Source organism: Dermacentor albipictus, chromosome 1 (assembly GCF_038994185.2).
Source record: "Dermacentor albipictus isolate Rhodes 1998 colony chromosome 1, USDA_Dalb.pri_finalv2, whole genome shotgun sequence".
Classification (NCBI taxonomy): domain Eukaryota; kingdom Metazoa; phylum Arthropoda; class Arachnida; order Ixodida; family Ixodidae; genus Dermacentor; species Dermacentor albipictus.
In genome coordinates, this window is record NC_091821.1 from 148,399,063 (window position 1) to 148,423,183 (window position 24,121).

At 46.5% G+C, this 24,121-nt stretch overlaps 1 protein-coding gene across 8 annotated transcripts in view; it reads right to left on the minus strand.

Moving 5' to 3' along the window:
• LPCAT (lysophosphatidylcholine acyltransferase) overlaps positions 1 to 24,121 on the minus strand; it is a 164,927-nt gene that overhangs the window by 93,267 nt on the left and 47,539 nt on the right. For 3 of the 8 annotated variants that reach the window (XM_065433366.2, XM_065433368.2, XM_065433367.2), the window contains exons 2-3: positions 23,461 to 23,597; positions 8,806 to 8,967 (exon numbers count right to left, since the gene is read on the minus strand). The exons of 2 other annotated variants lie outside the window; for them this stretch is intronic. In XM_065433366.2, the coding sequence (XP_065289438.1) occupies positions 8,806 to 8,967; positions 23,461 to 23,597 (299 nt within the window). Of the gene's footprint in view, positions 1 to 2,539; positions 2,604 to 8,805; positions 8,968 to 23,460; positions 23,598 to 24,121 lie in introns of those variants that run through there. 3 more of the 8 variants (XM_065433369.2, XM_065433382.2, XM_065433374.1) reach the window with 3 other exon arrangements.

A 24,121-nucleotide genomic window follows, 5' to 3' on the forward strand; every position in this document is an offset into this window, starting at 1 on the left:
CTTTTTTTGCACATATCGCAGGCACCGTCGTCCTCGAAAGAAGAGAACGTTTTGCTTATCCCCAAGGAATTCGTGGTAGAGAATATATGCATGAATTCTACCATGCGATTTCAACATTAGCAAAGAAAGAAAGAAAGAAAGAAAGAAAGAAAGAAAGAAAGAAAGAAAGAAAGAAAGAAAGAAAGAAAGAAAGAAAGAAAGAAAGAAAGAAAGAAAGAAAGAAAGAAAGAAAGAAAGAAAGAAAGAAAGGTAAGAGCATTTCTTTTTGCAATGTTTTGCTTTCTCCTTGTTTATGATCGGCACGCGCAACGGCTCTTGATTGACACATGCAGCGTAGGAAACTCTACCGGGCGTTCTTTTTCCTTTGGACAAGGACAGCGTGATGGCCTGGACGAGAACGACTTGTTATTAGCTACAAGTATATTGCTGCATAGCATGGAACGGAGCATACAACACATAGAGGGTTGCAAAACTTAGGAATTTGTGTTGAACAGCATGAAATCAGCAGCGCGCATGCAAGTTATGGGAGCAGTTTCGCGGGTTTGGGTATTTTAAAGCGATCGAAGCTTCCTTTGCAATACAGATTCACTAAAAGCATTGCTTCAACTACTTTCTACAGCAATACAACCTTGTTGCCGGGATTTCTCAGTTGCATCGGCGGCGTCGACGTTGGCGCCGTCTTGGCCTAGAAACTCCGTGACTTCGTTCTCCGTTTTGAGCATAAAAAGCCTATCTTGCAGTTTTCATTTCTAAGTATTAGCAAGAGTCGGCTAAAAGGTATACGCCATAGAGGAAACCCTTTAGGAGTGTTCCAAATCATTAGCATTTCTGACATCATTACCATATACAGCGTTAAAAAAACTAATTATGGAGTTTTACGTGCCAATACCACGATCTCATTATGAAGCACGCCGTGGTGGGGGACTCCGGAAATTTGGATCACCTGGGCTTCTTTAACGTGCACCTAAATCTAAGTACACGGGTGTTTTCGTATATAGCCCCCATCGAAATGCGGCCGCCGTGGCCGGGATTCAATCCCGCAACCTCGCGTGCTTTTAGTTGTTCAACACCATAGCCACTAAGCGACCACGGCAGGTACCATATACAGGGTGTCCCAACTATCATGCACCAAGATTTAAAGATACGCAAATGCCCCGTAGCTGGACAGAATCAAGGTAATGTTGCTTGCCGTTGCTTGGAGATACTGAAATAATTTTTTAATTCCGCCTAATTAGATAATCAGTCATACTTATTAAACAAATTCTAAATTATTATAATTACATGAAAAGTGTCAATGAGAAAATTGTGGAGCAACATGAAAAACTCCCCATACAGTTATCTACTGCTCAATACATGCCAGGAGGAGGAATAAACTTTTATTGTAGAACCAGCACTTTATGATGGCCGGGCCTACGCCTCCCACGAAGGGACGTCGAGGGCTTGCCTCGCCGCCGCCTCGCGGGCGTGCTGGGTCGCCCAGGTTTGGTCGTCGAGGGCGGAGCTCCGCAGAGCCTCATGCAACCTCGACGAGAGAGTCGTGGTGTTAGTCTGTGCGTACTGTGCTGGGCACTCCCATAGCCCATTACATGCCACATAAAAGTGTTTTTTTCCGAGCGTGAAAGAGGCCCGCCAATGCACGCAAAGTGCCTCGAGCGGCCAGTCGCGCGGTGCCATCCTCAGAATCCGTTCTAAGTCGATATGCCTTGTAAACTCACCGGCTACACTTCGTAAATTGTAATATGTGCCTTAAAGTAATTAGCAAAAACTTTATTAGTGAGATTTTGTTAATTTCTGGATCACGCATTTTTACGTATTTCAATTTATCACGCGAGTAATGTCCGCCGCAACCCAGCTCAAGGACTGCAATTACGCTGTTGAGCTGCCACAGGCGATTTTTAAAATGTTATATATATATATATATATATATATATATATATATATATATATATATATATATATATATATATATATATATATATATATATATATATATATATATATTAGGAAGCCATCTCTTTCATCCACCTTCATTTCCATTATCTTTTTCATTTCTTTAATTCAAATAATAAGTACAAGTAATTTCCCCTATGTTGTCCTTGGCGTCTTTGTTGGTTTGTTAGGTAAAAATCGGGGCCCCTCGGTTTCCTTTTTTCTCGTTCATTACATAGCGAGGGTCTCGCAGCCGCCAGCACATGCCTTCAGATAGCATGTGCGGGTTTACTGACCAGTTGCCTTTACCCCAAAAGATCACGTTCTAGTGATGCCTGCGGCAGAAAGGATGTTCCACATCCGCCGCCAATGCCTGTGAGTGGTGGCGCTGGCTGACACTTCCAGGGTTAGTTCTAGCACATAAGCATAAATACCCCAGAAAGCGGACGGGATAACCGCGCGCGGTAGCTCAAGTGGAAAGAGCATCGCACGCGTGATGCGAAGACGTGGGTTCATTCTCACCTGGGGCCAGTTGTTTTTTTTATAGGCTCACAGATCGCATGCACTTTCTTTTTTTTTTTTAATCCGAGTCCCAGTCGAGTGGACTCACAGTTGATGCCAACCGCCAAGAGAACGGAGACGAAGCAATTGCAGGCAGAGGGGAAAACCATCCACTGAAAAACAGGCCACGTGCATCCGAGAATATTTATTTATTTATTTACTTACATACCTACAGCGCCCAATGTTTGGCATTAGAGTAGGGGGAAGGAGTATACAAATGATGGAAATACAGATGATTGATGTTACAAAAGGATAGATCTAATACACAATACAACAAAATATTGATATTGAAAACACAGTACTTAACACAACATTACACTAGAGGTTATTATGAAATACAATATAAATACACTTTATTACATAATACGACGCAATGATAATATTAATAATAATTATAATTAGAATAATGTAATGAAAAAAAAGAACAGCGAGTAAGGCAAAAAGCCGCGGACAGGAAAGGTTCATCTCCTATTCTGTCCGAAGCGAAACACATTTTAGAACTAAAGATATAAATGTTTCGACAACAAAGTTACGAACACAGATGGCGTTGCTGTAACAATTTCGAGCGGCAGTTTATTCCAATCATGTACAGTTTTTGGAAAGAAGGAATGCTTATACAGGTTGATACGGCATTTGTACTCTTGCACCTTTAGCGAATGATCTGTTCTAGGCGATATGTAGCTTGGGTTCTTTATGTATGTGTCCCTGCACAAACCAGTCTTGCCTGTGTAAATATTGAAGAAAAGTTTAAGCCGCAAATATTTCCGTCGGTTCTCGAGAAGTGGCCATCCCAAGTTAACACGTATTTGTGATGAGCTCTGAGTGAAATCATAGTTGGCAGTAACGAACCGGGCGGCGCGTTTTTGTATTCGTTCCAGTTGGTTAATGGCTGTGTTTGTCTCTGGGTCCCAGGCAGAGCTGCCGTACTCTAACATCGGACGAACGTTTGTTAAATAAAGCGTTTCCTTTACCTTATGGGGGGCTCTCCAGAAATTACGTTTTAGAAAATGTAACATACGACTAGCCTTTAACGCCACGCTCTCTATATGGTCATTCCAAGAAAGATTATATTTAAAGACAACGCCTAAGTACTTGTAACTATTTACCTCGATCAATGGTTCACTGTTTAGAAAGTAATCTTTAGCAAGTGGTACCCTCTTGTTAGTGAAGCGAATGACATTGCACTTGGCAGAGTTTAATTTCATGCTCCAGCTGTCGCACCACGTGGACACTGTTAGAAGGTCATTTTGTAAGATACATGAATCGGCAGGGGACGTAATGGTGCGATATATGCAACAATCATCAGCATACAGGCGTATGTGACTGGAAAGATGCGTTCCTATGTCATTTATAAATATTAGAAATAACAGTGGGCCCAAGACGGACCCCTGTGGAACGCCCGATAAGACTTCAGTCTCTGATGAGGTCAGTCCTTCAAGCACAACACGCTGCTTTCTACCAGTAAGATACGCCTCAAGCCATTTCATCAGTGATGCTGGAATTTTGATGGCAGACAATTTTATGAGTAGAAGGTTATGTGCAACAGAATCAAAAGCTTTCTGAAAATCCAGAAATACGCAGTCGACCTGGTGTCCGTTATTTATTGATGATGCGATATCATGGGTGAACTCGATTAGCTGAGTGTCACATGAGAATCCCCGGCGAAACCCATGTTGCGTGGGGCAAAAGAATCCGTTGCTCTGTAAGTGGCTCATTAAGTTGGTATAAATTATATGCTCTAGTAGCTTACATGAGACGCTAATTAGTGAAATAGGTCTGTAATTTTTTGTCTTTGTCTTGTCGCCGCCTTTGAATACAGGTACTACGTTACCACTTTTCCAATCTTTAGGCAGGGACCCCTCTTCGATAGATGCCCGAAAAAGAATTACTAAAAATGGGGCGACAGATGCAGCACAGTTCTTTAAGACATAGTTTGGAATGTGGTCAGGACCAGATGCGGAGCTAACTTTAACGTTCTTGAGCAGTGACGCAACTCCCTGTTCTGTTATTTCTATGTTTTCCATTTGTTCGAAGTCGGTAGGAATTGGTAAGTCTTTCACAATAGCAGCAGTGCCGGAAAATATTGATTGGAAGTAGTGATTGAAGTGCTCAGTTTTGCTGGTTACGTCATCACCGTAATTTACGTCATCTATAGTATCAGGCACAGTTACTTTGTTGTTCCCTTTACTTTTGACATACTTCCAGAGATCTTTCGGATTAGATTTTATTTTATCACCTAATGTGCGCAGGTATGTAGCCTCAGCGTTCCTCATCTCTTTGTTGATAGTCTTGCTTAGGTCTTTCATCTTAAGATACGTGTCGGAATCCGGGCATGTGCAATATTTGCGATATAATCGGTGCCTCCTGTTAATAATTGATCGAAGGTTGCGGTTCATCCATGGCTTATCAGATTGCCGTCGGGACGATACAATGCATGATGGGACGTAAACTTGAACTAATGACAATAGCTTAGCTTTAAACAAACGCCAGGCAGAATTAACGTCGATGTTTGAGGTGTATCGACGAAATTCAGGTAGAAAGCTGTCAAGTTCCAGAGATAGCGATGAGTAATCTGCTTTATTATAAAAGAACACCTTCCGTGGCGGTGGGCTTTTTCGGCGCATAGCAGTACACGTTAGTTTTGCAGTAACGATATAATCTTCGACGGGGCTCTCGCTGCGCCCCTTCGGAATCTGGTCAAGGGATCTCCCCGCGGAGCCCTGCTCAGGCATATTGGGGGCACGGCAGTTCGCTGGCCAGAGTCGCGATCGCACTATCGTCGCCTCAACGCGGGCACCCGAATTGAGCCGCCGGCACCCGAGGGTCCCGGACGCGCGCCGCGGGTTTCCTGCTCACCGTAGCTCGAGGGACATCTACCCCTGCCTGCGATAAGCGAGGAAGTTCCGCTCGGCCACCGCTTCGCTCTGCTTGGCCGGTCCGCGCGAATGCCAAGCACACCCAGCGTGCTCCAGGGTCAATGCCGCGAAACAACTTTCCCTCTTTATGTCTGTGCGCCCAATGCCTGCGGTATACAGGAAACCACCAGGATAGAAGATTCGACGCGGGCGCCTGGGCTGTTCCGCGCCCGTAGAGAACGGCAAGTGCGCTACGTGAGAAAAGACACATGTCTTCTTACAGTGTTAGAGTTCTAACCACCGGCAAATTTCAGCTTACCCCCACACCTTTATAATTGTTTTTTTTAACTGCGTGCTACGTTTGTGACTGTACTGCGAGCAGTCCGGGCTACCTTGAATGTAAATAGCAGAACCCACCAATACTTTCCATACCTCAATTGAAGTAAAAATTAAAGTAACACGATGGAGTAAATATAAAAAAAATTAGATTAATCAAGACGGAAAGAAACCTCTCGTCCACTCGGCTTTACGACGGAAACGCTTCTGAACAGCGTTACTGATGTTGGCGCATATATCTATAGCATGCCTTTTTTACGCGTTAGAACTTCAGAGGAGGTGCTGGGCACCCACATCCCCGAATATCTGGTGTTTTCAGGAAGAAAACTACAAATGTAGCAGCAGCTCAAGCGACCTGATAAGTTTTACTGCGAAGATCGCCCACCGCCCACTCATTCGCTCGGCATGCTCTTGACGAGACGAAGGGGAGAAGCGGGCGAGTGGCGCGCCAGCTGTCGGGGCAACGCCGTACATTACGAGGAGGCGGTCTTCTGTGTTTGCCGCCAGATGGCTCTGCGTGTGCGCCAAGCGCAGAAGAAATGTAGCGGAAACGTACTTCGCTACTCGTTTAACTGCGACTTCTGTAATTTGCATGCTCATAATTACCGATATACACCGCAGTATAACTTTCTACGGCACGTTTCTAAGACAACACCGCATTCACTAGAGGCGCTTTGGCCAGCTTTGAACCATCGAACTCGTGGCTGAGTGGTAGCGTCTCTGTCTCACACTCCGGAGACCCTGATTTGATTCCCACCCAGCCGATATTGCAAGTTGTTTTTATTTATGAATTGCCTTCCAGGATTTTTTGCTCACGGCCAGAGCCGACGACACCGGCTTTTCTGCGACACGAGCTCCTTAACGCTGTCGCGTTGAAATACAAAAGCTGCCGCCTGGGCAGCGATGAAGTGCGATCAAAGGAGCGATCTTACATTTCTTTACCGGCAGGCGTAATCTACACATGGCTGTGATTGCACAATGCCGTCACTCAATACACGTCAAGCTGGTTTCCTGGAGCCAAATTTCCCTCTGCGTAATATAAGATAGTCCCGCATTCTTGTAAAGCGATGGCACCCGCCGCGGTGGCTTAGCGGCTACGGTGTTGCGCTGCTAAGCACGAGGTTAGGCGCGATCAAATCCCGGTCGCGGTTGCCGCACTCCGATGGGGGGCGAAATGCAAAAACGCCCGTGTCCCGTGCATTGGGGACACGTTAAAAAGCCTCTAGTGGTCAAAATTAACACCGAGTTCCTCGACACTACGGCGCGCCTCATAATCAGAACGTGGTTTTGGCACGTAAAACTCAAGATTTCAATTCATTCATTTTAAAGCGATGGCTTTCTTTGACTCTTCGCCCAACTTTTCGGTTTGTCAGTTTCTGGCCGTGTGTGTATAGAAAAAAAAGTTTATTTCAACAAAAGACGACATGTATGTACATTCTGAGTCACAATGACGGCACAATACCACCATGACGATAACATATACAAATAACTGAACATTGTATACACGGCACGTTTTCAAAGAAATGTCGCTCACTGCCAACTTGGGACGTCACTATAGGTGCTACTAGGCACCCAATGAAAGTACCAGCTAACGGGCCTATATAAGCCTTTTATGGTGACCAAGTATGCCCACTTCTTTTCTTTTGTGATCCCACATTTTTCGAGATCAAATCCCAACCGCGGCCGCCGGGGTTGGGATATCGCGCTTAGCGACCTAAGCAGCGCCTTTTATAGTGCCTGAACTGCGCGACGGCTACTAAGCCACCACGACGGGTAGGAACTGAAATGCAAAGCAGCATAAATAGTAGAATCGGATCAGTCGGATGCCAATGAAAAACATCAAGTGTGGCGCATGCGCACAATATCAAATACGCACCGTGAGCATAAGGCGACTTGATAAGCCGAAAGAAGACGAAAGCGAAACTCAAGGACGGATCCGCCATCTTTACATTCCTGTATCAGTTCACCCTTGACGCCATAGATCATCGAAACGTCTAGTGGTAGCTCGTTAATTAATTATTACTACTAGAACTGCACTGTACTTGCGAATAAATGAGGCTGGACTCAACCAGCCCCGCAGCTCGGACACGGCATTGAAGGAAGAAACATTGGCCTTCATAGAGCTATTTTAGCTTGTCGCGAAGCCCGATCCGCTGCTGCGCTCTGCGCTAGCAAGATACTATCTGCGCACGCGCTCAGCTATATAGCCTAGCGCGTGCGCATGTGATTCCTTTGGGCCGCGTATCGCAGTAACGCATCGCGCTATGTTAAATCGTTCTATTTTCTCAGCTATCGTACGCAATGTTCTCTCGCGGGACAGAGATCCTCAAGATAATAAACCAGTCTGCAGACTGACTGGAGGCACCGTTTCTGGAAGCCTGCCAACGACACAAGCGAAACAAGAGGAAGAGCGTTAGCACACCCGTTCGATATTGAACAAACAAGAGTGACTGCACGGAAGCGTAAGGTGATGGTGACAAACTATGAGGTTTCTGCCTTTGGTACAAATGACAAGCATAAAATTCAGAATCACGCGCCACTCCCGACATCTGCGATATGCCACGCTTCGAAACAGTCAGGCTGAATGTAAATCTGCATTTACGTACGATAATAGTAAACGGGATTTTGCTCACAGTGTGAACTTGACCCCACTCTAAGTATACCTATTCATCGTGTGTCAAAGCCATTTGCTGTGCCTCAGCGTTGATCTGAAGAAGGAATGCCGAGCGTAAGATGATGCACGTTAAATATTTGACGCATTCGACGCAGCCTCAAACAGCGACAGCCTCCGCGCGCGCTGGGAGTCTGCGTTGCTGAGCTCGGATTTGCAGCACCAACTCTGGGCCGTCCAGCGAGCCGAGGAAGCCGCCAAGGGCCAACAACCCTTGGCCGAAACCTAGGCGGGGTCCAGGCCAACCCCACCAAATCGCAGGGCACTGAATAAAGTTATTTGAATGAATGAATGAATGAATGAATGAATGAATGAATGAATGAATGAATGAATGAATGAATGAATGAATGAATGAATGACGCAGAAAGCACTGCAAGCGAGCGCGCAGACACGGTAAAAATAAGCTTGAAGGAGGCATGGCAAAGAAAAACGATGAAGACGACGGAAGAGAACCTGTCTTCAACCGCCTTAGGAAGCGGGGCGGTCGAACATACGGAAAGTTCCGGGAAACTGGCAGCGACACGCGCTGTGGTGTCTTCCCGCACACTCGTTCTCTGCCCCGCAGACAGACGCGGACCGGTTCCCGCGGCCGGGCTGATTTCCATCTGCGAAGGGCTAAAAAAGGCGAGGCCGCTGATCCCGTGAACGGCTTAACCAAGGTGCCGATAAACATCGAGAATTCATATAAATGTTGGCTTAATCAGGGCTATGGCACATTTTTTTTTCTTTAAGTAAGACCTTCAACTATGGTGATCACGCTTGCATAATGGAGGCCAGCAGACTTAGGTGAGTCAATCAAGGACACCGTGACAGCACTCTTCTGCGTTATTCTTTGTAACAGAATTTTCTTATTGGTCGGCGCATGCCAGCTATCAAGAAGTCTTGATTCCAGCAAAGATAGCCGATAAAAACGAAAGAAAAAAATATCGAGGCATGGAAAGAACTACATTGCACATAGTACAGGTAAGAAAGGTGTCCCCGATATTTTTGCCGAACCCGCATAAAGCATTCCACGACACGATACCATGCATGCGCGCATAACAAGTATTCACTGGAAGGCGTTACACGCATGATTTAGCATAAGGCTATACGCACGAAATTCCGCAAACCAACGCGCGGCTTGCAAAATATGCGCCTTGTCAAGATGACATCCAGAGCAGTGTCCATTTACACTTAAATGAACCGAAGAAGCGGCACAACATTGGACTTTGCGGTTTGCGAAATTGCGTGCATATTTACACAGCCGCTTTCATCGTGCGATATTTATATATAATGCGGCAACGACTTCGGTATTTTACTATTACCCTGCCACTACGGTGGTCGGAAGCCGAGAACATCGTGACAAGCCTTATGCTCGTACAAGTGTAGAAAGCCATATGAATGATACCACAGGCCGTAATAAAAAGCCTGGGGCCTTGCAGGCGTCACAAAGCTTCATAAAGCCGGCACGTTTGGTTCTTCACAACTTGGAACAAACTTCGGCGACTTCAGGAATAATGACTGACGGTGAAGCCGAGAGCAAGAAACCTCGTCTAGAGGACAGCAAGCATGATGATACAATATCTAATTATGAGCTAAGTGATGAAGAAGAGGTGGGTGAAGATGCACCATTTACTTTGGTCACGTATCAGAAAAAAACTAGCAGAAGGCATTCCGGTTGTCTTTCGCCCAACAAGTGAAGGTACTACTTTTTGGCAAGTGAATCCAAACCGAGTGTCTGCCGAAATAGTTTCCGCTGCCAAAGAAAAAGTGCAGTCTTTCAGGACGCCCAGAGATGGAAGTTTCAGCGTCAGCGTTGCTTCCTTAGCATCTGCAAAACGCCTTTTGATGCTCTCAAGTGCAAGCGACCTGTAAGTCAAGCCCTTCATCCCAGAGTCATACACGCGAAAAGTTGGGAAAGTCAGACATGTGCCTCTGCAGTATACAGACGAACAACTCCTAGACTTCTTGAAAGACACAGGAGTTATATCAGCACGCAGACAGATAATGTGTTCCCGCCATAAAATGGAGCAGTAAAGTTGCATCCACTTCATACAGTAATTCTGACTTTCAGAGACGATTGCCCTATTCCAGGAAGAATTGACTTAGGTTTCACCAGTCATCCTGTAGAGGAATATCTAGGACCAGCACTTCGTTGCTATAATTGCTAGCGATTTGGGCACATGGCGAAAAACTGCCGCAGCACACGTCGATGCAAAATCTGCTCAGAACATCATGACCACAAAGAGTGCAAGTCACTCCTTCAGCCTAAATGTACGAATTGAGCGGGGAACCCCGCCGCCGCCTACTCAGGCTGCCCTCCGAAAAAGGCAGCGGTACAAATGCGTCGACATGAACTTATCCATGGAAGACAACCGAGACGCAATGAACCCGCCCCAAACCTTGAAATTGTTAATCCAGTGCAAGCTCACCCACCTCAGCGGGCACCGGAACCCCCACAGCCAAGAAAACCAACAAGTTATTCCTCCTCAAGAGAACAACCAACAGTGCAATCAAGATACCATCCAAGAGGATCACAGTCAAGCGCCCCGTTTTATGCGTCAATGCTACGGAAAACCACTAAACAGGCAGAAAGTAATACACCAGAAAGCTCCAATATTCGCACACATTATTCTCAACGACCTTACGCACCTACAACAGAAGTAACGCCAGTTGATAGCGACTATACCATCGCATCGGTGACGCAACTGATTTTGCCAATGCTTTTCGCAGCGCTTAAGGCAATCCTATCTGCTCTGCCGGAAGCAAACAACCTACCAGAAGTGAAACCTTTGTTGCCTCTAGAAGCACTATTGTGTCGACAATCCGAGCCAAAACTGCGGCAAGCAGTACATGAATAACCGCTACAAAGAGTCTCCATAGTTCAGTGGAATGCCAACAGTCTTCAAAGGAAGTGTGCTAACTTTCGTAAACTGCTTGAACAACTTTCCAATATTTTGCATTCAAAAGGCGGAAATCAGTGACGATTTTCGCCTCTCAAATTATGTGATATACAAGACGTCTCGTCAAGGTGCTGCTAGCAAAGTGCTCCTGTGAGTCAGAAAGCACTTACCATCTCATCAAATTCAGTCCAGTAATTCTGACTTTCCAGAGTTCATCGCATGTAAAGTATCCTTTAGTAAGCTCTGCATAGCAGTGATTAATATATATCTGCAACCTTCAAACCGGAGTTCAGTAGAACCGCTAGTGGATATTTTGAAAATAGCTCATTGTAATGTGTATATGTGGAGACTTCCATGCACACAACGTTATCTGGGGCAGTGATCATTGTGATGCAGGTGGTAACGTTATTGAGTGCGCCATAGATAAATGCAACTTGACTGTTTTAAACGATGAGTCGCCAACATTTCTTTGTGGATATAATTATTCAAGCTGCATAGATGTTACCCTGTGTTCGCATGATCTAGTGAATGGTGTGGGATGGACAAGAGATATGGAAACACGCGGAAGTGATCACTTTCCCATACTTGTAAATGACCCTAGCATGCACTGTGATATCAGGCGGTACAGCAGACTAATGAACTGGAAAGCTTTTCGGTACCGCCTAACGGATCAAATTAATCAACGGTGGAAACATTTATAGAATTTTTGCAGAATAGTGTGAACATATGCACAAAGGACTCAGTTCCAAAAGATTATGCTGCAGTTGACGGAGAGTATGAACAACTAAGAGCTATCAGACGCCGATCCGAAAGAGCATACCGACGGAGCGGAAGTTTAGAAGCACACAAAAACGCTCAGAAAATTTACAATGCAATGCGCAGACGCATGGAAAATTTAGGCAAACGGCGCTGACGTGATTTCTGCACCACGCTGTCTCCTCACACGTCTGTCCCACGAATTTTTCTAGTAATTCGTTCTTTAAGCGGACCTGTAGCACTGAGCTTCCCATTTCATGCTCTCGCTGTAGCTCGTGACACGTGTGAGATAATACTTGCAGATGAATTGTGCGACCTTATTTCCAGACCTGATTTTTCATCACAATGTGCAGGATTTGATAATTCAGTAATCTTAGCTAAGCAGAAAATTACTGCTTGCTATTGGGCACAACATCATCAATTAGATCATGCGTTCACATTAAGCGAGCTTCAATGTGCAACTGCAGCATGTCGCCTGAAGTTTACTGCTCGGCCGGACGGCATTACGTACAATATGCTAAGAAACCTCGGGCCGACAGGTACAAACGCTCTCTTAGACATCTATAATAATCTATGGATAGAAGAAACTCTACCTGACTCTTGGAAAGTCGCTCGAATCACTCCAATTTTAAAACCGGGTAAGACGCCTTTGTGCCTTGAATCCTTCCGCCCAGTGAGTTTGACAAGTTGTTTATGCAAAGTAATGGAGAATATGATTGACGCGTGTCTTCAATGGTGGTGTAATGAAACGGATGTGTTTGCCAACTACTTAACAGGTTTTAGAAAATAAAGATGCACAACGGATGCAATATTGAATACAGTAACCTTTGTGGAGCACGAACGTGCATGTGGAAACTTGACGATAGCAGTATTCCTAGACATCAAGAGGGCATTTGACACTGTTATTCACGTTCATGTTTTGCTAAGTATGTTAGAACTCGGAATGTCTGGCAGGTCCTTGTGATGGATTTCTGAATTTTTATCAAGTCGCAAAATATTCGTTCAGACGGATGAAGGAAAGAGGGCTGAACGTTGTCGAAGAGGGAGTACCACAGGGAAGCGTACTCAGCCCTTGTCTTTTTAACTGCGTTATGGCTGATTTAACAAGAAGACTGCTATCACAGCTAACGTTTTCACTGTATGCAGACGATGTATGTATTTGGACATCTGGGACTAATGTTCAATTTCTTCAGATTGCATTGCAAGACGGCATAAATATTATTAATCATTTTTTGAGATACATAGATGAATGGTTCCATCACACGCAAAGACAGCTGTACTTCACTCGGAGGCAGTTAAAACATTTCACTCTTAATCTGGAAGGACGCCCTCGAATGATTGTCACACAGCATCGATTTCTTGGCATAATTAGGCAGCTATCCTGGGCAGCCCACATGAAAAAGAACTCGAAAACGAGGTCAATGGGATAGCGACTGTACTTCGCAGGCTTGCAGGCACATCATGGGGCGGATCAGTATCGTCCATGCTGACTGTTTACAATGCATTAATACGACAAAAAATTGCGCATTCCGCGCCCATCTTACACGGACTTTCCCACACGTCAGAAGGGCGACTTCAAGGACTTTTAACTAGAGGATACGCATATGTCTAGGTGTTCCACGAGCGACTTGTAGCTCTCTTGTAATAGCTGAGGCTCGCCAATCACCATTTCCAGTTATGTGAACTACAGAAACATGCCGACATTATTTCCGTCTTCAAATACAGCGTAAAAGCCACCCATGGGCTCTAGACATAATGAAACGAGTTAGAAGTTATGTTCATATAGAAATTCAAGAAAATCTTCACATATTGCCAAGAAATGAATTTCGGAACTTAGACATCGAATAACCTCCATGGCTGCTTACACTTCTAAAAATCGAATTGTCAGTAGACGGGATATTCAGAAAAGAGACATGTTCATTCAAGCAGCTCAACAACTAGCACTTTACCAGATATATATGCGGTATTCAGGATACACACACGTCTACACAGATGGTTCCAGTGCAGCAACCTCTTCAACTTCAGCATTAATTATGCCGCACCTCAACAAACAAGAATCGTATAATTATCTCGTGCGACTTCATCTACAACGGCTGAACTGTTCGCAATCCTATGTGCGATAAAATTTATATTGTCAGTAAGAGATGCGCAAAAATGGGTAATTTTCAGTGATTCACAGGCGGCTCTAACATCACTCTGCAGCACAAAAGGAAAAAAAAACAATCAGTAATAGTATAATATACGAAATACTTCAAGACATCACGAAGGCTAGCCAAGCAAAGCATGAAATAGCATTCCAGTGGATACCAGGGCATTGTAACATTCCTGGCAACTCAGCCAATGAAGCAGCACGACAAGTACACCTCAAAGATAATGTGGTTCCGCTCCCAAAATCAAAGAATGAATTACGCTGTATTATAAGGACAACGTCTTTCAAAACGTGTAGAAATACGTGGTTTGATCAGAATTCTAAGAGCTCGGATTTGTATCATATTGATCCGTTTATTGAATTCAAATTTTCATTGTCATTACACAGAAATATGGAAACCCTTATTCATTGATTAAGGCTAGGCACTGTCTACGCAAAGCATTTCTTACACAGAATTGGCCATGCGCAAACCCCCAAATGTGATTGTGGATTTGTAGACGAAAATATACACCACCTCCTCCTAGATTGCCCACATCACGACACACCAATACGCCGACTTAGATCAACCCTAATTACATTAGACCACAGACCGTTCAGTTCAAAGAAACTTTTGGGTCCTTGGCCAACAACGTCCTTGCAGAAGAGCGCTTTAACAGCGCTAAATACTTTTCTTGAAGACAGCGGCATTATTGGCCGTTATTAACGCTTTTATTATTCCTTTCATTTCAATGTCGCTGTATATATGTATGTGTTTGTGGATTATGTTAGGTTGACTGTTCTGCTGTGATTATATGTGATAATGCATTTACACGATGTATGTACCACCCGCTGACTAGAGACTGCGTTATTCGGTGAAAGTATCATTTATGTTTTTGAGACTTTTTTCTACAGAATTGTAGAGTCATTTAACTTGTATATTGTATGTACCATGTGTTTCTTACGTCATAGTGTTACTGTGTAAACGTTGTTTGACAAGTCCTGGTGCTTCTATGAAAAGGTTATGTGATATGTAATCCTGCACCCTTTATGTTGTAAGCTAGACCCTTTCAAGAGAAGAGGAGCAGCCAGCGCCTTAAATTGTGCGCCAACATCTCCTTATATCATATAAAAATACAGTATCGAATATCAGATCGAATATCCAATAGTCAAACGAGGACGCATATGTTTAGAGCAGGAATAGTTATTTCGGTATAGTTACGTACCACGCCTGTAGTGACTAGGGCAATAAAGAGAGCTAGCTATCAGGGACAAAGGACCAATTTCAAACACAAGATCACTGACTGTCATTAAAATAAACTGAAACATATTAAATACACAAAAAAATATTCGCCCACACCTACTTCATAGATTTAGCTCTCCTGTTCAACTTCACTCAAATAGTCACAATGGCAACCAGCAGCACCGAAGTTCTTGATATTGCTCCTGACTCCACGCTAACTTAATTAGTGCAGTAGATGGACGGTTTAAACGAGTAGAATATACTATTTAACCTCTTAAAAGCCCGCCGCGGTGGTTCAGCGACGTTCTGCTGCAAAGCACGACGTCTCGGATTCGATTCCCGGTCACTCCAGCCGCACTCCGGTAAGGGACAGAGTGCAAAAGAACGCTCGAGTACATGCTTTGAACGCCATGTGGCCAAACTGAATCCGGAACCTTCATTGCGGTGCCTCTCATAGCCTATGGGTTGCTTTTCAATCAATCGATCAATCAACTCTGGAAAGTCTGCCTGCCTTTCTAAGTATATGAGCAATTAAATCAAAGCCAATCTTTGCCAAAATAATGTTCGAGGCTCGTGGCGTTTGATCAACACTTAAGCAACTTACAGCTAGTTCGAGAGCCGTTTAATAGAAATGTTTGAGATACTAGCACATATTTAAGTTTGTACAGATAGGGATGGCTCATTAGCCTGTCATCTTTTACGTCGTCTACGAAAACGTACGTGTCTCTCATACGCATCAGCAGGATGCCCACAGGCCCTGGTTTTTCTAACACGATAAAAAAAAAGTTATTGCGGAAAAGAAGTACTCTTCAGTACCTGTAATGAGGTTTTCATCTCATAAACACCCGATACTGTGTTAGGCGTACACGGATGCTTAGGAAGTTTTAGAAATAGGAGAGCCAGAAATAGCAGCCGGTCATAGGCGGCGTAATCATTCACGAGTACACTGACTCATACTCGCTCCACGCTCATTTCACTGGCGTGAGATAGAGCGTGAGTGTGTGAGTGGACGTGAGTAGGAACGTGAGTGATTTGTTAATGAGCATGAGTAGGAGCGTGAGTAAGTGCTGATGAGTGTGAGTGCGAGTGCATATGAGCGGAAATTTGCTTATTCTGCAGGCCTATGCAGGCGCTATCGGCAGGGCGTACGTAAACACTCAAGCGGAGTTCGGGTAAGCCATTTTTATGATACCCTATCGTTTTTCTCTCACTCCATTTTTTCACGACCAATGTACAGGCTGAGTCTCCTCCGAACATTATGTAACGTCCCGCTAGCAGCCGATAGAAATAATAATAATAATAATAATAATAATAATAATAATAATAATAATAATAATAATAATAATAATAATAATAATAATAATAATAATAATTATTATTATTATTATTATTATTATTATTATTATTATTATTATTATTATTATTATTATTATTATTATTATTATTATTATTATTATTATTATTATTATTATTATTAAATTATGCGCAGTGTTTAGGAGCTTGCCCATAAACATGCCCGTACGACACCCTTCGTGTTGCATTAGGACGCTTACTTCGCGCCAGTGCACGAAGCCGTGCGAGGATGTTTGCAATAGCAGCCGTGGTCCTCGACATGGTAGCTTCTAATTGGTGCCGAAGCTTTCCGCGCACCGATACAGCGGATAGTTCTGGCAGCGGGTGTGCGCGCGCCCAGTGCAGTGCAAGAACCCGGCGGCCGCAAAAGGGCGTCTATCGCGCCGTGATAAAAGTGTTTGTTTGAGTCCTCGTCGTGCCACTGGCCTCACACTCGGAGTCGCCCACAACTTGCACTGACGGTGAACACGATACGCAGCCTGCAAGGGCAAAGGCACCGGGCGTCGGAGAGTTGCTGACCGCCTAGCGAGGGCGCGAATGCACACAAATCACTTGCGAGCCGCTAGACAACACCGTCTCAGCAAACGCACTGACGTGGACACGAACTACGATAACGCGCACCACAAGACGCAAGCCAGCTAGCTACACGGGCCTCGGCATTTCATCTCAGCAATGCGACGGCTGTGCGCTTCATAGTGCGGCGACGGGCTTCGATACCGCTTTGCGATAACAGCCGTGAGCTGTATACAGTCAGTGCATCATTACGGCAACAAAGTGCCGCAAAACATGGAACGTATTATAATTTTAAAAAATGACAGCCATTCCACTCTGTGAAGATTGAATGGCAGCGAAAGCTGACGATAGTCAAAGCTCTCAAACGAAAAGCAAAATGCTTTCGCTGCCATTCCATCTTCACACAGTGGAATGGTCGTCGTTTTTTGCGTCGCGAGTCTGGCGTCGTTGCTCGTTCGGAGGTGCCCGGTCTCGCGATTGTCGTTTTCGTTCAGCATCGCGGGAACGTTCTTCGTCCGTGGTCGTTTCGCGCCGGCGCCGTTTACATTCTCGTTGCGGTTCCCCCCGGCGTTCCTCGTGCGCATGTCGTTCTTCGGCTATACGAACTATACGTGTCCAGCCCATCGATAACGCAGCTGTTTTCAGCGCCGATACCTCTCCTGCTTATATACTGCGATAACCTTGACGTCACGCTATTGTTCACGGCGAGGGTTCTAATTTATTCCGCATTTTGTCATCTGCGCCGCCGCACTACATCCGTATGGGTTTGTTAGAAATCGCTAAGTCCGTTTCCGTTGCCGGACGCCGAAAAAACTACGGAAGGTTAGTCATATACAGCTTTCGCTGTAATACTTCGTGCAGCATTACAGAGTGTTCCCCTGCTCCCACCTAAGGTGTCTTGTAACCACGCTCCAGTCAAAACACTCTCGTCGATTATGCAGCGGGGGCACAGACACCGATATATAGCGAGCATTTTGGTTCAAGGGTTACAAGTGTCCGTTTACGTGCTCCACTGCGAGGATATTATTTATTTATTTATTTATTTATTTATTTATTTATTTATTTATTTATTTATTTATTTATTTATTACAGCGAAGCTGTTTACCTGACGGACCTGTATGAATGGGTCGTATGCGTGGTCTCGTAGGGCGGGTATCTGGGCTGTCTAACGCCCGTAAAGTGAACAAAAAATATAACGAACGATAGAACGGCGCAGAAGAAAGAACGGATACGTGATCTCACTGCGCGCGGCACCTAGGCAGTGGGGAAGTGCACCCGCGCTGGCCGCCGTTGCTGCCGGCCGCCTGTGTGTGCTGACGTGTGCGCTCAATACAACAGCGCGGCAGTTGTAGCGGGAAAGCACGGGAACGTGCGCCGCGGTAGCCGCCACGGTGTTCAAGAACCGGATTGTGCATTGCAGAGTTAGACCACGGCAACAGTTTCCACTCCAACAAAAATGGCGAAAATGGGAAGACCACGCGTTGTGGGCACCGCCGAAGAACAAGCCGTGACCACCATCGTTTCGAAATAAGACAAATAAAAATTACATATAGATGTATAGGAGTGTGAATGTATGATTTATAATGAAAAACCTCATCACTTAAACAGCTTCGCTGGCTAATCCGCCACCATATGAATGGTTCAGCCCGAATTTTTTTAGGATCCTTCTCCCCACGAGCGATTGTCGACTGCATTGCCCTTCCCCGCGAAGTCGCCGCCATGACATGCCCATGTGCATTAATTAATTAATTAATTAAATCGGTAATGAATGAATTAACGTATTTGCTTATTTTGTAGGGAAGAGGAATGCTCGGCGCTGCAGCCACATCGCCAATTCTCCGGAGAGGCGCGAGCTCGAGATTGCCGGGAGAGAGAGAGAGAAGCATCATTTGCCACTCTAGGGTAGGAAGTTAGGGCAGGTAGGCCTAGTGTGGCTCCCATGTGGGGGCGACGTGACTGCTCTGGTCGAAACGCTGCCACCGCTGCCTGCTGCTCTCGTGTCCTGTCCTTTGATTGCCTTAGATTCTGGTGGAGGTTGCTGCGGTTGTCGTCCATCCTGGAATTACGCAGTCGCACTCTGCCATCCGTCATGCCTGATGAGGCCAGCCAGACATACCCGCCGCTTTCGCTAGGCATTGTATGTGCCGGTGCCCAGCGTCAGTAAGATCCTCAGCGGCACCGATGAGAAAGACGTTGAAGGTTGTCTGGGATTGTATGAAAGAGCGAGCACCACAAACAAATGGGATGATCCTCCGAAGCTCAACAACGCTATCTTTTATTTAACGGATGTCGCCAAACTGTGGTTTAAAGAGCAAGAAGCTAATCTCCTGACGTGGACTAGCTTCAAAACCAGCAGCACAGAAGTTTTCGGCCGCCCTGGCATGTGCAAGCTACGCGCTGAACAACGCCTGCGATGCCGATTCCAGCCAACTGGTGAAACGTTCACCAGCTACACAGAAGACGTCGTCGGCCTCTGCCGGCGTGTCAACCGAACGATGGCGTAGGCGTACAAGGTTCGTCACATCATGAAGGGCATTTCCGACGACGCCTCTCATATGCTGCTGTCGAAAAACCCTGGCACGGTGTTTCAGGTCATTGAGCTTTGCCAGAATTTCGACGAGCTCCGCCGACAGCGTCTTCTGACGCGGCGCCTACCTGTGTCCGACGAAACCCTCTCGAGCATGGCCACCGCTCCTGACATTGACGCACTGCTTTGCCAGGTAAAGGAGTTCGTCCGTGCAGAGGCCGGTCGTCAGCTTTAGTTGCGGTCGACTGCCGAGCAACCACTCTCGCCTTTGCCTGCCAACCTTCGCCATGTCATATGGGAGCAAGCTTACACGGCTCTGCCATCTGCCCGCCAGACTCCGCCAGTACCGACTCCCGTTGCCTATACCGAAGTGAACGTACCCATGAGCTATGCCGATCGCTCTCACACGGCCACCATCTCAGACCGTTGCGCCATTCCCATCAACCATACCACTCTATCCTGCTCCTAGCTTCGTTCAGCCGAGGCACCCACACAGAAGTGGACAATGGCGTACACCCAACAACCGGGCTATATATCTTGTGCGTGGTCTACCTGGCCTTGTGCGTGGTCTACCTGGCCACGTCGCACGATTTTACCGGCGCCACGGACCATCGTACCACCGTACTTTCGACCCTGCTCCATATGTTTCACCATGCCCGTCGTCCTCTGCACCTCGGAACCACGGCCAGATACTCCGACCACCATGCACCTCTTGTTGACCGCCGTTCGCCATCGCCTCGACGCCGCTCGCTTTCGCCGATGCGTCGTCGTCCCTCTAAGCCGGAAAAGGAAAACTAATCGCCGCAGTTCCAGAGGCAGGAATTGCGTCACCCACGAAAAGACCAAGGCCTGTCCCTTCTCTGACTAGTGTTATTGACGTATATGTGGTTGGCGTCACTGCACTCACCCTCGTCGACACTGGTGCCGCAGTTTGTTATTAGTGCCAAACTTTGACGTTTTCTGCGAAAAGTTACGACGCTACTGTCAAGCTTGTCACTTCGTACTGCCAGCGCAGACCGCATCACGCCTGTGGCTACGTGTAATGCTCACGCTGTGATTAACAACCTCATCTACATCATCGAATTTTTGGTGATGTACTCTTGTTCCCACGATCTTATTTTGAGCTGGGACTTTCTTTCCGCTAATAAAGCCGTCATATCAACTGTTCTCGTGCTGAAGTGGAATTTCAAGCGCTTTGCGACGCCCCGCTTCTCGAGCAACACTGTTGCTGATGCAAGCGCACTTTTTACGCCATCTGCCACTTTCGTTTGTCGCAAATTTTCTCCGCTTGCTTTCGCTCTTTTAGAAAGTCATGCCAGCGTCAGCAGGCCGTTCGTTTCCAACCAATCGTCATGTCCCCTCACTGTGATTTGTGGGAAGTGCGTTGGCTGCATCAAGTGTGTCGACCCTGCTACCATCAATGACATGTCAATAGGCTCCATCACCGCTCATGAGGTCGCCGGAGTGGCCCGTGATCCCGCGGGAGAGCCGACTTCGCCCAATGACCATAGATAGCTCGAGCGTCGATAAGTTGACTGTTTCCCGACGTGTCTTCTACGCCTTCTCGACAAGTTCCGTTCTTCCGACTGCCAGCATGTTTTCTTGGGCCGCACGCCAACTGTTTGTCACCGCATCTACACGGGTATACCAGTGCGCCACTTTGACAAAGCGCATATCGTGTGTCCGCGACAGAGGGCCGTGTTATCGACGACTAAGTAGCTGATATGCTCAAGCGCCGCGGCATCCAGCCTTCGGATAGCCCCTGGGCAACCCCAGTTGTTCTTAAGGATGGATCGATTCGATCCTCTGTCAATCACCGTCGTTTTAACAAAGTAACTCGTAAAGATGTTTACCCTCTACCGAGAATCGATGCTTTTGACTGACTCCAAGGCGCGGCGTTCTGTCGACTTGCCGAAACGGAAAGAAAAATTTTCCTTTAGCATACCGCTACCATGTCCCTCGCCATCCCATTATATTTCTTGGTGAAGAACCGCTTTTTAACACCAAAGGAGTCCTAGGTTTCTTGAACGACGTGGTCTCACATGTTATTAGCCCAATAAATTCGTAGCACATCCTCTCTCCAGAGGATGCCGCTGTGACAGTAGTTCCATACAGCTCATGTCTGCAGGTCCTTGCGTTTCAAAAGCTATGTTTAGGCAGCAGTGCTTCTTGCCAATTTTCGCATCTGACATATTTTATATATCGTATCGTTCTTTCACAATGTATTTTTCATGTTCATCGCCAAATCATTAGTCATTGCCATATTCTTACTACATGTAAATTTTATGCACCTTACAGCGATTATTTTTAGGCCTCTTTACAACCACGTCACATCTAGTTTTCAGAATTCACCGCTCCACTGCGAACTCACTAACAAGGACATGGTGTTCTTTGGCTATACCTGGCCCTTGCGCCATTAATAACACACATTCATTCATTCTTCTATCCACTGACGCAGCGGCTATTGGCAAGTCCCCGCGGCACCAGAAGACCAACCTAAAACGGCCTTTGTAACACCAGATGGCCCATATGAACTTCGTGCCATGCCTATCGGGCTCTACAACGCCCCCGCAAGATTTCAGCGTATGATGGACAACTTTTTGCGTGGTCTCAAATGGAAAACGTGCGTCTGCTACTTAGATGCAATGGGTATTTTTACGCCCGATTTTCCCACCCATCTCTGTAGGCTATAGATGAAGTGCGTGTGACAGTCAGTGCCTGACTGACGCCGACCTTCAGCCCAACATGAAGAAATGTCAATTTGGCGCGTCAGCTCACCATACTTGGCCATGTACATATCTAAAGACGGTATTCTTCCTGACGCCACCAAGCTCCATGCAGTTGCTGATTTTACCAGATCTTTCTCCATAAAAGAACTTCGCAGCTTCCTTGGCCTCTGGTCTTACGTTCGCCGCTTCATAGGAATTTTAGGTCCATCACCATTCCCTTATGCGCCGCGGTGGCTTAACGGCTGTGGTCTGGACGCACAATGTGACGCAGCAATGATTCAACGCCCGATCTAGCCGTAAGACAAAAAATTTAGACCCTACCTCTAGGCCGTCCCTTCGACGTAATTACAGATCACCATGCGCTTTGTTGGCTGTCCACGTTGAAGGACCCCTCAGGTCGATTAGCTCGCTGGGCTTTGCGGTTGCAAGATTTCGACGTGCACGTTGTCTACAGGTCTGGCCGCCGCCATACCGATGCCGACACACTTTCCCGTTCACCCGTGTCAACGGAAAGCGCTGCCTGTCTGTCTGCCGTTGATGAAGTACTTTCGTTCCCAGGCTGCGACATGGCTTCGGAGCAAAGCAAGGATGCCTGGATTAGCGCTCTTACCCGCTTCCATTCAAACGCACCGACTCTTCCTCCACCTTCTCGAGCTTTGAGCCGTCAAGCTCGAAATGGCCTTCTCTATCGCCGGAATTACCTCTCTGACGTCTGCAAGTCGTTGCTGGGCCTACCTCGACATCTACGGGGTGAAATATGTTCTGCCTTCCACGCTGACCCACAGTGCATGTGCACATGCGGGTGTCTTCAAAACGTACACCCGGCTTCGCTCAGGTTTTATTGGCGTGGCATGTACACCTTTGTGTGCAGATGCATTCGATTTTGCCCTCAGTGCCAACGCCGCAAGGTTCCTGGTCAGCATGTCTCTGGTCCACTCCAACGAATCCCGTGCCCTGCCAGGTCCTTCGATCGCACTGACCTGTATACCTGTACAGATCCCTTCCGAGCACGGCTTCCGGAAACCATTGGATAGTCGTCGCCATCGACCACCTGATGCGATACGAGGAAGCAGCCGCTCTGCCTGCTGTCACAGCAAATGCCTCGCCAGTGCTCGATCTGCCAGAGAGAAGGCACGATCCATGTCTTGACACAACGTCACCACAAATGTAAGTCATGAACTCGGGCTGTAATGCTGATCGACGAACGGAATCTTTTATATATCAAAATGCGCGGCGTCAACCCTTGGGGAGCAGTAATCTCTGCCAGCACAAAGGACACAGACATTTGCGCCTGCCGCTGCTACGCATGCTTGACAATGCAGTACCTGCAGCATGCCTGTAGTCGAGCCCTGGAAAGAGTCGTCTACATGGCTGCATACCTGATCACGCAGGCATCCGCAATAATGACATCGCCGGCGAGGCTGCGCAAGAGCCAGCATCCTGTCGCGCAGCGGGGGTCATCGCCGAGCCCACGACCTTGGAGGCGTTTCCAGACAGCTAGCAGAAGTCGACGCCAGCTTGTCTATCCCATGTCACGAACCCACGGACCCGCTACCTTAAGGTAAATCACGCAGGGGCCACCCTTTAAACAGTGCTTGCAAGCTAACTTCGTCCTTCCCTCAATGCCTTATAGAGAGATGG